The sequence below is a fragment of the Falco peregrinus genome, chromosome 8, assembly GCF_023634155.1.
Source record: "Falco peregrinus isolate bFalPer1 chromosome 8, bFalPer1.pri, whole genome shotgun sequence".
NCBI lineage: Eukaryota > Metazoa > Chordata > Aves > Falconiformes > Falconidae > Falco > Falco peregrinus.
This window is the reverse complement of record NC_073728.1, coordinates 15,532,050-15,549,863: the sequence shown is the minus strand read 5'-3', so window position 1 is coordinate 15,549,863 and position 17,814 is coordinate 15,532,050. Positions and strand designations below refer to the sequence as shown.

Here is a 17,814-nt window from a genome sequence, read left to right as displayed (position 1 = left end):
TACATAATGAGGGAATAAAATAGAAAGCCCATTCTTTGTAATGTTGTTGCTGCCTTAAAAAAAAGAGGAGGATCTAATGAGATTTTATTTTATTGAAGCAGATCAGTGAAGTAGAATTTGGACCAACCACAGGCTGTCCTTCTTATTATCCAGTTAGCCAAATGTTCCCAGTAATTCATGCCAGCTGTTGACAATGTAGCAGCTGAGTAAAGAGCTGATTCCAAAACTCAGGGGAAGATCTTGATTCACTTAATTACCACAGTCTACTGAGTGGCCGGTGATTAGTGCATTCTTAAAGGTGCATTTGGGTTTTAAACTGTGTAACAGTGATGGTTTTCTAAAGGATGGTGAATATTAGAGAGAGAAATTAGCTTAACTTGAACAGGTTTGGATTTTCCAGCTCTTATCAAAGTAAATAGAGTACACATAAAACTGTGGCTATCACTCCATTGTGTTTTGAAAATACAAGGTTTTGATCATGTGTATTTGTTGCATCATGTTTTTTCTCCAGGGAAAATGTGTGATTTGAAGGTACCTTTTCTTCTGATAGTGATAGGAAGATCCCTTTCCCCCCCTTCTCTTTCTTTATCCCTGCATTTGTAAAATAATCAAAGCTACTTGAATGAGAACAGCTCTGGTGTAACCCGTTCTGCGCCATGACCCTATGCAATTCTTTATTCTTGTTATTTTTCATGAGCCTTCAGGATAGTGGATAAGACAAACATAAGCAGACAAACGTGCCTGTTCTGCAATTGCCAGAAATAGTATAGCACCAAAAATATTTTGATGCATTTTTCTCTTAAGTTCCCTTCTAGTTTTGCATATGATTTATTTTTTGTTTAAAGGTAGATTTGACTTACTAGTTTCAACTGTAGTCACTGTTTCTGTGTTTTCTTCACATATTCACTGATCCCTGAAGCGTGGAGAAGGAAAGGGAGCAAACCAGCATTTTTACAACAATCTATATAATATAGTGGTAGATCTGTAGTTTTGAGTCTTTTTTTTTTTTACACACACTACACAGGATAGAAGGAAGCAAGATGAGTGGCAAGTTCAATTAAGCATTTTTTCTCCTCACCATGTGATTAACTTTTATGTTTCAGTCTTCCCCTAGTTAATTCCTTCCACTACCTTGAACTTCTGTGCCTGAAGGAGGATTTGTTTGCCTGAAGTGTTTTATTTTTTGCTTTTAATATTCAAAGCTTAATTTCTATTACTTCCTTTTAATTGTTTCTTGCCTTTTTATGTGCAGGAAATAATAGGTGAAATTTCACCCTAGACTTAACCATTTTGCACCTGTTTTTGTACGTCAGACCAGTGATTCTAGTGCTCAATTAATTAGAAATGCTCAAATAACTTCAGTCAGAAAGTGATTCCAGCAAGTACTAATTCTCTGCTGTGTTACCCCTATTCAAAGGGATACGAATCTGATGGGAGAGGGAAAGGTCACTATTCATACACTGGATTTTAATAACATACACAAGATTCAGTTCTTGAATTGTTCTGCATAATGAAGAGAAGGATATTGTGAATATACATGGCACATTTAATCTTGAATAACTTCATAAACTACGTAGATTTTTAAAAGTCCTGGTTTTTTTCCAAGAACTATTGAAGGAAAGTGTTTAATTTTGGTCCTTTAGATTCTTCTCATCTAGAACAGTTGTGAAATGAGTTTAAGTTCTATCTACAGAAATGTGTCTTTTTAGAGTGAAAAAACTGTGTAGTGCAGCCCCTGAAAGGCTTTCAACTTTAATTATGTATTTCAGAAGACCGTTACTAGTTCATTGTAGCTTAGAGTACTGGAAACAGTACTGTGCGTGGATGTTTGTTAATTAGTTACTGTCCTTGTTATAAAAGTCAGTAAGAGATCACTGTTTAGAAGGAACATGACAGTCTTCGGTCACAGTGAACAGAAGGTGTGGCAAAAAGTATCCTTTTATTTATCCCAGGTTTTGGTGGGACTCAACTTACCAAAGCAGAATGAGTTGCTTGAATAATTCATGTATCCTTAAAAAGTGTTGGGTTGGTTTTTTTTTTTAAACTAGATCCAACAATTTTGCATTGGCAGAATGAGCTATTACATGCTGTGAAGTGCCAATATAGCTACCAACACAGCAAACATGTTTACTGTGCTTTTCTGTGTGATAGCAGTAGCCAGCCTTTTCGAGGCTGCAGAGACCTTATTTCCTGGTCTACTGTTGCTTTCTCTGTCAAGCCCATCAAAGTGTTACGATCCAGCCTTGATTTGTCTTTCAGATCCCACTCTTGCTATTTTCCAGCAAATATGAGGAACTTTAAAAGGATGGTCTAAAAGCTCTGGTCATAGCACACATTGCTTGCAAGAACCTCTGATGGTGCTCTGCCTGCTGGTAAAGAAAATGTTAGAGTGCAAACAAGTAAGGAGAGAAAAGCATAATGTTATGCATACTATAAGATACTGTATTTGCTTACAGGATTACTGCCCAAAACTCTTAAGTTGAGGAGCCCTGCTCAGGGCTGTTTACTTGATAGCATCAGTCTCAGCTCTGGTGTTGTCCAGAATTGTTTAGCAGCCCACTTTCATCTGTGAAATCAGAAGTATGTATACATCAGAACAGAGGCATATAAAATCTGGTTTTTAACAGAAATTGAATCTTCATACACTTCAAGTGCAGTTGTCCAGTTTTACAGTGTTTCTGTTTAATAAAACCGAAGTATTTGGGCAACTCTTACATCCTGCTGGCGACTGGAGAACCTTGCCATTTACAAGGGTCACCAGATTTATTCCATATACCATATGAAAATTTTTATTAGTCTCTCTGCCTAAGAATCCATGAAAAAAATTTTCCTAGGCTGACTTAATGTGAAACGTGTGCATGTGGTGTTTGAAGTAGAAATAAAAGAATTATACACTGTTTATTGCTTTGTTTACCATCCTTTTTAAAGAGTAACCAGTAAATCGAGTAAAGAGTTGGATTTGTACATCACAGTGTTGTGACTTGGAATGTATTCTGAAAGTGTACAGTAACAGCAATCCTAAATTCACCCTGAAAATACCGTGCAGTCTTCCATCTTCATGAATGATAAGATTTTAGGATCCAAGTGGCAAGGTCTATTATTGCATAAGGCTCCAGCTCAGTAGGGGGTTAAGCACATGACTAACCCAATATGGGGGATGAAAACGGGTGTTTTCACAGTGGGACACATCTTGACTGGGGACTGAACTAGTTAGTTGTTCTCCCTCTGTTTCCTACAGTTATGAACTTAAAAGGTTAAGTGAGACTGCATTTGTAAAAGTTCAAGAGCAATGCCACACTGAATTACAAAGCTCTTTTGCAAGGACAAACTATTCCCTTGGGTAAAACTTGCTGTGGGATCTCAAATAGGCATGTCAAGCAAACTGGAGAATCTCCGTTTTTGAAGTGTCCTGTGACATCAAATAATAAACTGTGAAATGCAATGTACCTGCCTTGGATGAAGAACTGAATCTAGTTTTGTCAGTTTTTGAAGCTATAATTCCAGACAGTCTACATAATTCAAACCAGAACCATTCTATCTAATATGACACAAATTTGTAGTGTACTGTGTTAATGTAAAAAGTATCCCAAGTACAGTATAATATATCTCCATGGATTTGCTATTGGCTTTTTTGTCTTAGCAGGGTGTGCCATTAGTAACCATTTAGTTTTTATTGCAGTACGGAATACAGATGATTCCAACATGAAAGCATCTGTCAGAAATGCTAGAGATGAATACATACAGCGATGACTTCAGTTATTTACTAGATTGTGACAGGATTGCAGCAGTGCATTACCTTCAAGTATTATTTCCGAGAGTGTTGCTGTATATATATTGGAAAATACAGTGTAGATTTTATAGTGAGTGAATGACTGAGCTGTCAGCGAAGTATTTCTTAATTGTGGCTGAGCTTTGTGAAGAACGTAGAGAATAGTGCAAATAAGGAGGTATCTTCTTTTCAAGCATTTCTGCCAATAATAGTTATGTGATGCCACAATTTAAATGCCGCTCTTTCATTTTTACGTTTTTTTTTTCCAGAAAATAATTGCAAAAGCATGTAAATGTCTTATTTCCTCCATAAGCCTTTGAAAATAACCCTCCTGGGTCCCTTGGCTTTTGCTCTTGGCTCTGAATGGCCCTCCAGGGAGTTGGCATCTCTTATCAGAAATGAGCAGCCAGGCAAGGGGCAGCCAGCATATTGAGAGACCATAATAGTGTGTTGGTCAAGGGCACCAGACAGGTACTGAAAGGTCTCTTGTTGTGTTAAACAAATGCTATTTCCTTCCTGCCTTAAGTGGGAGCTAATTTTTTTTGTAAAATTCTTTTCGCAAAAGAACAATAGGGATAAATAAGGCAACCTTTCCAGTGAGAGATACACATTAGATTATCATAAATCCACGGATCAAAAGTGCCATGGTCAATGAGAACAGGCATTGTGAGATTAAATAAAAGGACTAATTGAAAGTGTGTGTCCCATGGTAGACAGAGGATTGACATGCTATTGAGTAGCTATAACCATGGGCTAAGTAGAAAGGGGAAGAATACAATGCACGGTACCTTTCTCAAAGGTTACAATTTTGCTTGCAGTGGTGACTGAGCAGTTTTTGCATGTTCTGAGGATAAGGGAAGGCTGAAAGTATATTTATCCGTTCTTCAAAATACTGAGAATTTGTTGATGAGACTTAATTATGTACCAGTAAGGTTACAGGTTGTTTTAAGAATCCTTTATTATAACCTTTAGGTTGTTTTGAGAATCCTTTATTATAACCTTTAATTAAGAAATCAGAGACCTGAGGTATAGATGTGCTTCTAAAATTAAGTCAAGTCATTGGCAGAACATCAATTAATCGAATGTATCCAGACACCCTTAGGGTAAAGGTTTTCAGTCTGCATTGCTGAATGTTATTTAGTACGTATCATTAGGGCTTTCTGCTCTCAAGTCTAGTAAATTCTGCATTCTCTCACCTACATATAAACTCTTCTGAACTTTTCTGTCTAGTTTGTGGTGATTCAGTAAATGTCAGAATTGATTTTACTGAAGTTCCATACAGGTATCTCAGTAGATTAAAACATTCCTGTCCTGATTTCCCTTGTGAGGAATGGTACCTGTTTGGTTGTTTGCTCCATTCTGTTTAATGGCTGAGTCTGAGTAGCAAGCGGTAAGATTGCCTCTTAGACTTCTCTTAACTGCTGCATTCTGGTCCAGGAGAAGATGCCTGGAAAAAGAGAGGAGATCGTTGTCTTCCCCAAGCAGTTGGGAGAGCTCAGGGACTATCTGCAATGCTGGATGGTACAACCAGGAGGGAGCTTTGCAGCAGGAGCTGAGGTTGGCAGACTCCTATAAATAGTAAAGAACAAACATCATCAGGTTGCAGAGGGGACTGGGAATTGAGATGTGCAGAGCTTGTTGCAGGTGAGGAAGCCATTGAAAGCTGGCAGGCTAAAATTTGCCAAAGTCGAAGGAAGAGCCTGCCCAACAAGGACAAAATGAGCACTGGAGATAGATTTTTCAAGTGTTTGTTGTTATGTTTTTGGGGGTGGGTGGAATTTTTTGTGGTGATCTAGTGGTTTGTTTGTGGGATTTTTTTACTTTAACCTGTTCCACTGTTAGGTATGTTTTATTAATAATTAGGAGTTTAAAATCCCTTTTGCTGTCTTCAGCGTACCCGTATGAAGAGTACAGACCGGGCCATCTCAAAGCTCATCTTGAGGTCTTATCACTTGGCTATCAGAACTTTATTTGAAGATTTCTCATTTATCATACCTCTTAGTATCATTGAGGTACTTACCTATGTTTGCAGTAGGGAATAACTTCAGTGATATGCTGTCACTTAATTCCTGAAGTGCCTGAGGTGAATACATTTGTCATGGAAAATACATGATGTGATTGTTGACTGGGTAATTTATAACATGAAACTCAGTTTTTTCCTGAGCTAAAAACATATTTGTGTTGCAGCTCACTTAATTCATTCTGTGTTTGAGTGAATTCAGCTTCTAGGGTAAGAGATCCTGAGGTAAGAAGTATTTCTAATAGAATTCAAGGTTTAGTGCATTGGAGAGGACTTCCTTTACCAGACCATAATTCAGCTGATGGTAGTTGCTCTGTTGTCAAGTATTGGTGTCTCGGGATAATGTTTTAGCAAAGTCAGGGAAATGGAGGCAGTGGGAATCCAGCTCTGCGAGTCACTAGCAGTATTTAGTATTCATACCTACATATTCTAGGAAGAGGGACCTTCACTCATGAAATTAGTTGCCCAAATGAAGCAGTTAATTGATGAGCTGTGACTTTAAGGATGGCCAGAGCACTGATCATCAGTGAAAAGGCATTCCTTGGGAAGAACACTATCATCAGGATAATAATTTGAAACCATTTAGCGAGTATGGGATGAAATCAAGCTTCTAGTTTCTGTTCACCCCTTTTTGTTTCTCCTCTGTTTTTTCTTCATGTGGCTTCTCACATTCTCCCACAAAGGAAAGTTTTTAATCTTGTATTTGCAATGCAGTCCTAATGTTACAGACTAACTGCCAGGCATTTGCTATCAGATGCCATACAATGATGACAATTTTAAGGGAATAAAGACAGTTTCCTTAATCTTATAATGAATTAATCACTGATTGCTAGATGTGCATCTCCTTTCCTCTTACCCATCTTTGTGAAATCATTGAAAGGTTATTCACCCTCCCTCACGGGTAACAAATTTTTGATAGTACTATTGAACAAAGTTTAGCATTATTTTGAAATCAACTTCTGTTGGATCTTAGGGTAAGGCTGAATATAAATAATGCAAAAGAGACTTTAAGGATACTTGGAGTATGTTGAACAAGAAATACTTGTGACGGACTTTAAGAAAGATTAGTGTTCTCTGGTAGTAGGTAAAAGCAGCTTGTTTTTAAACTTAGGTTGAATTTACTAAGTTTTTTTGTATGAAGAAATTACCTGTTTCCCAGAGAATTGTAGCAAGGGAAATGGTAGTCAAATAGTACGAATTCCAAGTCAGGTACTAAGGAAAGCAGAGGAAACAATACTGATGAAATTTACTGTACTCGTCTGCTGTCCTGCTGAATACATCTTAATTTTGATAGATAACATATCCAGACATGCAGACAGGGGTCTGGCAGGTTACTTAACAAGAGCTAATGAACAGCGTAGTTATGTTAAAGGAAGTTTGGAATTACTGCAGAACATGGAACACCTCAGTTATGTGTTCTTAGTACTCTGCCTTTAGCAATTTATTTGTATCAGAATCCAGAATTGGACTAAGTTATAATGAAAAAGTATATGTAATACCTTATCTTACTAAGTTTATAGCAGGAGAGTTCTAGTGACCACTTTAGTCTTTTTTCCCCAGATAGTGAGGGCAAAGGTTTTCTTTGAGACTTACCAACATTTTCTTGCCTGTTATTTAAGTGAGATATTTCTTACCCACAAAGTAAAAGGGGAAAATTGCTACTGTAAAGTGTTTTGAAGACTATTATTATGTCCTCTTTTAGGCTTTTTTATTTTATTATTTGAAGGTTAAACAACGCTGTTAGATTGCTGTACTTTGGAACCCAGTCAGCTTGTTTCTTGAAGCCTAGAGCTGAGCACAGTGCTGCTATGGAGTCTGTGCTGCAATGCATCCTGCCTCCTACAGCTGCCGCTGCTCCCAGCACTCCTAAGGGCTTGGATGTATGGGTGGGGGGGTGGGGGGTGGCCTTGTCATCAGTGTCACGGGTGGGTCAGAAGAGTGGTTGTATAAATGAGAATGTTATTGATTAGAGCACTTGACTCAAATTCAAGCAGACTCATCTGCCCAGTTCATTTTTATATATTGGCTTGAGGGACAGGTATGAATTCTGTTGTCTCTGGGTTTTTTGCAAGTTTGTGTTACCAAATGCATGAAGTCCTTAGCCTGAAATTAATGTACAAATTGGAGCTTAAAGTGAAACAGAGAAGATGCTCCTGAGAAAGAAGCTAACAAAATTTTTTTTTTTCTTCACAAAATCCACAAAATTACTGGTGCCACCTTTTCCTTGAATTTTTTTTTTTTTCAGAATAACAGCCTTTGTGCCAGCCAAATTCAGTTTTATATTAAGTCCAAGTTCATATTGAGGTAACAATATAAAGTGATTTGTGACTGCTCCGGTGAAGGTAGGCATGGGCACTGGGAGCTTTTGTGTTCTGTGATAATGACCCTCCTCACCGCTTTCCTCGTGGTATTGGGAAAGATGAAACAACCATATTGACATACAGAAGGGGCAAGAATCCGGCACAAGTGTCACAGATTAGAGTGGAAGAATGGCAGCAGCACACAGGAACTGCTTGCCTAGGGGACCTGGAAAGTAATACAAAATAGTCTGTCCTGAAGGGCTGTGGGACATGTCACATGTCTGAGACCCTGCAAAAAAATTTCTTCTGTCCAAATCTGGAAAGGATGTGCTGATGATACAGGACCGGGAGGAGCGGCTGATGCACCAGAGGCTGCGCTGCCGGCCAGCGAGGCTTGGGCAGGCTGGAGAGCTGGGTGGAGGGAACCCCATGGAGTTCAATAAAACCAAATGTCAGGTCCTGGACCTGAGGAGGAGCAACCCCAGGCACCAGCCCAGGCTGGGGCTGACCTGCTGGAAGGCAGCTCTGCAGAGAAGGACCTGGGCGTGCTGGTGCACAGCAAGGTGCCCGTGAGCCAGCAGTGTGCCCTTGGGGCCAAGAAGGCCGATGGCACCCTGGGGGGCATGAGGAGGAGCGAGGCCAGCAGGGCGAGGGAGCTGATCCTCCCCCTCTGCTCTGCCCTGGTGAGGCTCATCTGGAGCGCTGTGCCCGGTGCTGGGCTCCCCGGTTCGGGAGAGACAGGGAACTGCTGCAGAGGGGCCGGCGGAGGCTACAGAGATGGCGGGGGGAGTGGGGCATCTCCTTGGTGAGGAAAGGCTGAGGGAGCCGGGCCTGTTCAGCCTGGAGAAGAGAAGGCTGAGAGGGATCTTACCAGTGTACACAAATATCTTAAGGGCGAGTGTCGGGGGGATGGGGCCGGGCTCTTTTCAGCAGTGCCTAGTGACAGGACAAGGGGCATAGGGGACGAACTGCAACACAAGAAGTTCTTTCTGAATAGGGGGAAGCACTTCTTTACCCTGAGGGTGACAGCGCTGGGACAGGCTGCCCGGGGAGGCTGTGGGGTCTCCTTCTCTGGAGACATGCAAAACCCACCTGGATGTGACTCTGTGCAACCTGCTCTATGTGAACCTGCTTTAGCAAGGGGTTGTGCTAGATGATCTCTAGAGGTCCCTTCCAGCCCTGACCATTCTGTGATTTGAGTGCAGCTCTGATCTAAGAGTTCTGAATTGGCTGATGAGAATATGTGCATTTTGAAAAAGATAAGACTGGGCAGAAAATCTTTCCTCTAAAACCTTGAGAGAGCTAACTGCAAAATGCTGATGTTAGAGGGCCAGTAATACTGGGGGTTTTCCTTACACTGATTCTTTTGAAGGAAGTCAGAGCAGGAGTATTCAGAAATTATCATTCTGTATTGTTCACAGTAGTTATGAATTTGTAGGTTTTAGGGGGATTACATTCAGGATGTCTCTATATCCACGGCTAAGAAATAAAAGTGACAGATTTGTAATGGAGAATTGTCTACTTCTGGTGAGCGAAGACAAAAGCACAAATGAGTAACACAGGTACTGGAAATGAGTGCTGGCATCAAGACAATTGCCAGTGTTGGTATTATGTCATTTTTATATTTGGCAGTTAGGCAAATTGTGTTGACTTAATGTCATGTAGTTACATTCCAGGAAGAATTTGAGCTTGGTGCATGTTGGGATTGAGGTTTATAGTCTTAGCTCTGTGGCTCATCCAGTTCTTCTCCAGCCAGTAGCTGCTGCTCATCAGTGAACGGGCATCTGAAATAAATGAATGTATACTTAGTGGTTACTGTTTCTAATTTATTTGTTGCTTCGGGATCTTAATTTCTGCTCCCAGTTCTGTGATTGTGCTTCTTGTTGATCAGACAGCACAACAGATGACTTTATGGGACTGCTTTGGCTGCTCGGAAAATACCTGTACTACTGGCACCTTTGCTGATAATTGCATTGATAGTGTATGTACTGCAGCTTAGGCCCTGGAAATGATCCCTCGTTAGGTAAAAGGAGGATTGGCCCAGCTACTGCACTCCTCCTTGTGTGTGTGTCTTCTCTTTGATAATTTAACGTAAGACTTTGACACCACTGAAAGCAGCCCCCAGTCATCTTTTTCAGCTTGTACTTGTCTGTGTATTTTCTTTTCATAGTGTTTTTCCTATTGATTTTTTTAACACTACTGTTACAAAGAATAAAAAAAATGTCCAAATGACAAGAAACTACCTAATTAATTGTCTTGGTGTTATACGAAGAAGGAAGAGTGGAATAAAATCAGATGTGATGCATAAGGTCTTTTCCACTAATACCTTCCATGAACACTTCTGGTTTTATTTCTGTAGAGTGCCAGTATGAATTTTTCAGGCAAAAAAATGTTTTTGTTTAATTTTATAATTCTGATCTGCTTTAAAAGAAAAAAGAAAACAAACCAACCAACCCCAGCAACATACAATGCTGCAAAACTGTACATACATGTACAGTAAAAGGAAGTTCTTTCTGGTCTTCCCTAGCTGTGGATACTTGACTTGGCATTCTTATAAACAGAAGTCTAATCTAGGAAAAATCTTGGGATCAACCTACACCAGAAGGAAAAAAAAAAACCCCACCAAACCTCTATGGAATAGAAGTATGTATAAAGGGAGTTATGCAGAGTAAGTTACTGCATTTTAAATTCTTACCCTCGCTTTTGTTACACTTAACTTCCCTCTGTAGACAGCTATAAGAGAAGGATAATTTTTTAAGGATGAAACTATTTTCAGAGGAGATTGGGATTTAACAGTACAGCTATCATTATGGTTTGTGAGCTGCATGTAAAGATGTTGAGTGTTTTATGGCTTACATTTTTAATGCAGCTGTGTTTAAAATAAATGTCTTCGCTGTACTCTGCTGCAACATCAGTTTTAGATCGTGTGGAACTAAGCTATTTTACCTTATATTTAGGCATATTGCTAGGGGTCATTAAAAACAACATTTTAAGCCAGCTCATGTGACAAAATACAGCTAAATACATTGTTGGTTATAAGGCTGCTTCTTCAAGCTGCTTTCTGGAAAAGAGGACCGTTTCTTGTATCAACCCATGGATAAAACTAGTTTATGCATTGTCTCTACCCCCTTTTCGCTCATGTTTTCATCCTGATTTTCTCCAACAGAAAGGAGAGCCAAACTGCAGCATTCTTTCTCCAGAAACCACAGAGCAGTTGACCTTTGAGATTCCTTTGAACGATTCTGGCTCTGCGGGACTTGGTGTGAGCTTAAAAGGCAACAAATCTCGGGAGACTGGAGCTGATCTTGGGATTTTCATCAAATCTGTTATTCATGGAGGTGCTGCTTTTAAGGTATGGAAGAAGCACATCAGGTGATGACTGCATTATAGTTCTGATGTTTCTAATGCTGACCAGTGAACCTCACTTGATAAGCATTTTAGGAATGAATACCTTTTTGTCACACATTCTTTTGGGTGAGCTGCAAATCTACTTAAGTTTTGTTCCAGGATTCTGGTGTTACGTGTGGTAGGGTTTGCCACAAGGAAAGCAAATTGGTGGAAACCTTTGGGGGCATTTGGATGCTGCAGGAAATGGGAAAGAGGAGAAGGATAAGGGTGTGTGGGTACAAGGAGAGACTGCCTCCCAGCTTCCCCACAGCTCACGGAAGTGCATGGGGAAGTTTGCATGCTCTAGGCACAGGGACAGAGAAGTTAGATATCTACATTTACTATCTGCACTGCTTTGGGTCCTCCCAAAGTGATACAGGCAGACCTATAAAAAACAATCAAAAGACAAGCTTCTTCACAAAAATTAGAAATTGACAATTATGTGATGTTAAGGATTATGTGTTTAATTTGTGCTGTAAATAAAAAGCTAGCTCGTAATTTTCTTCTTTTATTCAAAAGATTAATTTTTTTACCGGTGTGGTAAAAATGTGACTTGGCTGAGCCTGGCATCAATTGCTCAAAAGTTACCAATTGATCCTGAGGTGGATTAAATAAATTGGTAAATGACAGTATTATGAATTGTTCTGCTCCCTCTAAGGACTATACAAGGACTGTTGTATATTTTTATGATTAAAAAGTATTTGAATTTTTTTCTAATCCTTAGGAAATCTGTTGACTGCATTTTTTCCAAAATAAAACTTGAAAAAGATGACTTTCTTGAAATTAGAAACAAAGGTCTTAATCTTTCAGGCTAGTACACTTAATTCTTGTGGATCCATAACGTAATTTTTGTCTCTTGTGTTACCTCAGCAATTCCTCACAGTTCTCTATTCTGTAAAAGTACCTTTTCATTCAGTGTATGTAAATTCCTCTACTGACATCAGCCTGCTGAATAAGACAATTCACAGCATTAAAACTTCCATGATCATCTATTTACAGCAGCTGGTAAATAGCAATAATCAAGGATTTAGTTTTGATGTGAATGTTTAATACTTCCCTGCTTCTATTATTTACCTGTCCTAGTCCCACAGGTATTTCAAAGCTTGGATCTTCTCAAGTATACCTGAGCCTGGTACATGCAGTTCAGAACGTTGTCTGTGGTTAACTCAGGGCTAAGTGACAGCTGAGTAACTTTACATCAGTTATTAGTTAAGGCATGATTGGCCAAATTAGGGCTGCATAAACTCAATTTATGTGCATGTCTGCTACAGAGTACAACTCATTTTACTATGAAAATAAGGCTGCCCTCCTTTCCTTCCCAGCTGTGTTTTCCCCGAATAATTGTCCACACCAGTTGCAGTGACAGCTTATACTGCTACAAATAAACTCAGTGTTTTGAACAGCAAAGCTTGTGGAGCTGTATTCTGGCACTTTAGTGGGCTGGCTATCTGACTTGTCACATCATAGACACGTAAGACAACCCTTTCTAGCTCTGTATCTTTACCACACTATTCTCCCATAGTTACTCACTCCGTAGCAGTTGATTTCAGCTTCAGGGGTCTGCAGAGTAATAAAGCAGAACTTCTGTGCTGACACCTAAGTAAACGGGCTGCTGGCACAGGAAGCCACCATGACTGGAAGATTATTTTCTCTTGTGATAGCCTGTGGTCCTGTGACCTGTTCTCTATTCTACCCCATTGTAACCCTTATACCCATTAGAACTGTGTGTAGGCTGCAGAGCAAGTGAGAGCTAGAGCCTCAGCTACTTCAGCCAGAACTATTCAGAGAACCTGTCCTATGTGTTTTATACAAACACTCACAGAATGCAGTCATTTTGGCAATGTCTGAGGAGCCACAGTTTACTGTTGCATATGCATGGAGACCAGCTGTCTTTCTCCTGTCTAATGACCTTCATAACGAACAAAGCATAATCAGTGGGTATTAACAATTAATAAAATTTCTTATATCAAGTTAAAAAGTGTGCACATATTTGTGCATAAATATTTAAACATGCCCTTATTGTCCTTATTTTAAATGTCGCCTTTTAGCAAGTAAAAAGCCTTTCGTTCTAGCTGGTAGTTGTCCAGAGCATTTTCCCATGCTATTCATTATAACTCTCTGAAATGGTGTATTACGGATTTAGACGTGCATTTGCTTTTCAGTATACAAAGTTTTCTTGGGAAGCTATCACAGGAGGAAATCATAATGCTCTCTGACATGAGAATCCTCTCACTATTTCTCACTTCTGCATTTGGAGTTTAAAATTTGTTCTAATTTTGTGTTATGCTAATATAAGAGGGAGCTTTTATCCCCTTGTCTATACAGTCACCACTTGTCTTCAAAAGAAGACATGTTTACGTCTAACTTCAACATTTGCTTCACTGCTGAAGTAAATGCTCAGTTCTTCTAACGCTGTGTAAAGGTTTTGATACATCAAATTTCTTTCACCAGCGTGTTTTTTAGAATGAAGAGTTACATGAGATGCAGGCAATTTTTGTTGGTTACTGTTAACTGTTGTTGGTCTGAACCAAAGGGCTGGAGAGATGCCAACATATTTTAGTGTTTTTCAAAACATTAAAACATTAATCTAGCTCTGATGTATTAGTAGAATTGCAAAGTACAGTAAGGAAGTTGTAAAAAAAAAAAAAAAAAAAGTAAGGGGAAATTGAAGTCTTTTAATTCTATACTTTATGGTTTTTGTCCCAGCTAAAGATAAAAGGCAATATCAATGCATCGTGCATCATACATGCTACAGTAAGACCCAAGGCCTATTTACTGCTCTTGCTACAAAACCAAACAAAGTAAAAAGGCCTTAATGTTCTTAGTTGGTGTTCTAACAATGTATCCTGCAGGAATAAGAACACTGGCTTTTGCTGATTGAACCATTATGTCCCTTCTTAACCTTCTTTTGTAATTTTTGAAATGTCTGTTTTTTTATTATCGCTAACATAAAGAGGTTACAAGAATATTTGTAATAGTGCAGAGCCTTTCACATGAAGAAAACGTTTGACTGAGTTTAAATGCGTCATCTTTCCTCACAACTTCAGGGATTTCAGCCTTGTTCATCTGGAGACTTCTTGGCTTTTTACTTGTGATACATTCCTGATGATCAGGTACTTGCTGTCTACTGCAGCTGAAATGCAGCAGAGCCATTATTAGAAGTAATGGAGTATTTTCTACACGTGCATTTGTTCAAATCAGACGTGGTATAGCTTGAACCTCCATGGGGCTTCTGAGTGCTGTTGCTATAAACATTGCTTGTTGTGTGCTGTGGATGGGGAAACTGGATGATTCCAATAAATGCCATCAAGGAATTCTTTCTGAGAGAGATGTCATTGATGTGATACGGGAAATAACTAGGTGTGCTTTGCTTAAAAACATAAGTCCCTGAAGAACATGGCATTATATCTCCCTGCTCTACTGTAAAAAGCGTAAGAGTCTTGTGACTGGCTGTCTGAATACAGTAGCCATGTGGTGGTAGGTTCTACCCCTTGCTCTGAGTCTCCATGGAAAAAAAAAACAATTTTTTTGAATAAGCAAGGGAACAGTAATTTCACCCTTTATTAGAATAACTCACTTGCAATTTCAGAGATGGCATTTGAAAAGTGTTTTGCTGAAATGCCAAATGTTGTTTTTCTACTCAGAAGCCACAAAGAAACCTACCTTTCAGAGATGAAAGAAAAAGATATGTTAAAACATTTAGCTTATTTTGAGCCAAGCAGATTGTCCTGAAGTTTAGGCTTCTAAACAGGCCATAACATCAGTGATGTAAAAAATCTGTATTTGGAAACTGTTTTAAACATTGGCATTTCCCCCACCCACCCACCCCCCAGTCTTTAAAATAGCAAAAGTTCTTTTGTGAAATAACTTCTACCTGAGCATGTGTGAAAAGTGTTCAGCCTACCTTGTACAGGTGACTTAGCAAGTGTTGTTGATCAGCATTTATAAAGCAGGCACACCTTTTTTCTCTGATCATAGTTGAAATGTTGAATTTTGTATTTAAGTGGAGCACGTAACAGAATGGGAAGAAGGGAGATGCATCAAAAGAAGTACTTTAAGAACTGACATTATTAAAATATAAATAAATAAAAAGTCTCATACCAAAATATTACAAGGCAAATGAAAAATCAGGCCAATTCAGAGCTTTCTGAAGCTGCAGCATTTGATGTAATAATACACATTGTGTTCAGGACAGTTGCATGGTCAACAGATGTAGTCATGACAAGATTCATTTGACATTGTATTTTATACAATTTAATAGGAAGCTTTAATGGGTATTTATACATAGGTGTTTATCCACAGAAAGGAAAAAAAGTAATCCAATAACCTGTGGGACAATAGAAGGACATGAGAACCTGTAAAATTTTCAGGGTGTTACAGAAACTCACAAAAAAGAGAATATTTTTTCCTCAAACTCCTGTTGCAGTGAATGACTCCATTCATTTCAGCCGATTTTGATAGAACACAAAGGAATTGCAACATGTGCAAATAATAAAATTCCCTGTTCAAAAATGTTAACTCTTCTCTCCTTAAACTTTAGCATGTGATGGCATCATTTTCGATGTAGAGAAGGGGTGAGGTTAACCTATTTACTTTGGCTGTATGTAATTTATGTTGGCATGAAATACGCAGCAGAGAGGTGGGAGAGGTTTCAGTATCTTTTCCAAATGGCATTGCTGTTTCCTATCCTTTGTTTCCATACCCTCCTGAGAAAAGTTATATTTCTCTTCATTTTCCTTCACTGAGTGAGTCATCTCCCAATTTTGTCTTTCAATCTTCTTATCCTTCCCGGTTTATTTTAGATCCTGGTATATGCTGTTCTTCTTCAGGTCCTTAGCTATTCATACTCTGCCATGGTAATGATGATACTAAGTTCCAACAAAAATAACATTTTAGTAAAGCTGGGTTTGTCACAGCTACTGTAGCTCACTTGAGCACAAATGACTTAGACTTGGCAGCAACAGTGGAATAGTTAATTGAATATCTTAGTGATAGGAAGAAATAAAAATCGAAAAGTATATATATTGTGGATTACTCAGATGCATGAAATGTAAACAGTTCGGACGAGTGCCTTCTGAAGAGTACATAATGAACCTTTGAAGGAATGAGATTCGTTTTAAGTAATCAACGTATTTCTGTGCAAGTTCTTTCTCTGCTATTCTTTCTTCACTGCCCTTCTATATTGGATGTCTTGAGTTTTTCTATTCTTTTCCTTCCTTCTTTGAGGTCTGATGCCAACCTGATAATTGCGAACTTGACAAGTTTTAAAAGAAACTCTTGTCTCTTAATTAAATAGACCTTATTTTCTTGTTAAAGAGAAAAGTCCATGGCACATGCTTTTATGAAAAGAAATAAATCACAGATAATAATGACAACAGCAGTAGGACTCCTAAATCACCAAATAGCAGTGTCCACGATTTTATTAAGCTCACAAATGTCAGTTAACCTTGGCAATGAAACGGAATGACTTTTTTCAAAGCATAGGCTGCTTGATGTGGCTCAGCCCTAGTTTTATTATTGGCAGCAGGTTGGAATGTTAAAAAAACGGACAGCATTAATTAAAATAAGGATGCTTAAGTCTTAATGACCATCCTGAACTGAGAACACTACCCCATATGGTGGTATGGTAATTGTGACAACATAGACACTAGTGAGAATATAGATAATTTTTGGAGCTGTTTCTTACCAGACCTTAACAGCAGATAATAATGCATGGAAAATGTGTTGCAGTACTCCATTATGGTTGCATTGCAGATACTAACAGCTGTGGGTCCTTTTTAACTAGGCAGAAGTTCCTTTTAATGTTTTCTTTGTAGAACTGATGCAAATTAAATTGTACATGCAGGAAAAACAGTAGCTTGTGCATGCATTTCTGTGTTTCTAATTGCCCTATGAACTTTACCCCAAATCTAGTAAATGGAAGAAAAAATGGCCAATTAATGGACAAAGGATTTTTCTTTTGAGAGACCCGGTACTATGCAGTCTCTTGTTTCTTATTAGAAAGCAATATCTGATTGTCTGCATCTTGCTTTCCTGTATGTTGCCTCTCTGCCTAATAATTCTTATTTAAAACATTTTTTGGTTTTATTTTTTTGCTTGTAGGATGGTCGTTTGCGAGTAAATGATCAGCTTGTTGCAGTAAATGGGGAGTCACTTCTGGGCAAGTCAAATCATGAGGCTATGGAAACACTGAGACGCTCCATGTCCATGGAGGGGAACATTCGAGGGAGGATCCAGCTGGTAGTTCTCCGGAGAATAGAGGTGCAGACGGAGGTGAAGCAGTGAATGCATTTATTAGATAAATGTCTTTCCAGTCCCAGTGTTTTTGCATGCAAGAG

General features: G+C 38.9%; 1 protein-coding gene across 5 annotated transcripts in view; it reads left to right on the top strand.

Moving 5' to 3' along the window:
- Positions 1-17,814, top strand: part of PARD3B (par-3 family cell polarity regulator beta) — a 413,399-nt gene that overhangs the window by 196,982 nt on the left and 198,603 nt on the right. For 3 of the 5 annotated variants that reach the window (XM_055812186.1, XM_055812184.1, XM_055812188.1), the window contains exons 11-12: positions 11,256-11,441; positions 17,579-17,749. In XM_055812186.1, the coding sequence (XP_055668161.1) occupies positions 11,256-11,441; positions 17,579-17,749 (357 nt within the window). The remainder of the gene's footprint in view (positions 1-11,255; positions 11,442-17,578; positions 17,750-17,814) is intronic. The other 2 variants (XM_055812185.1, XM_055812187.1) reach the window with 2 other exon arrangements.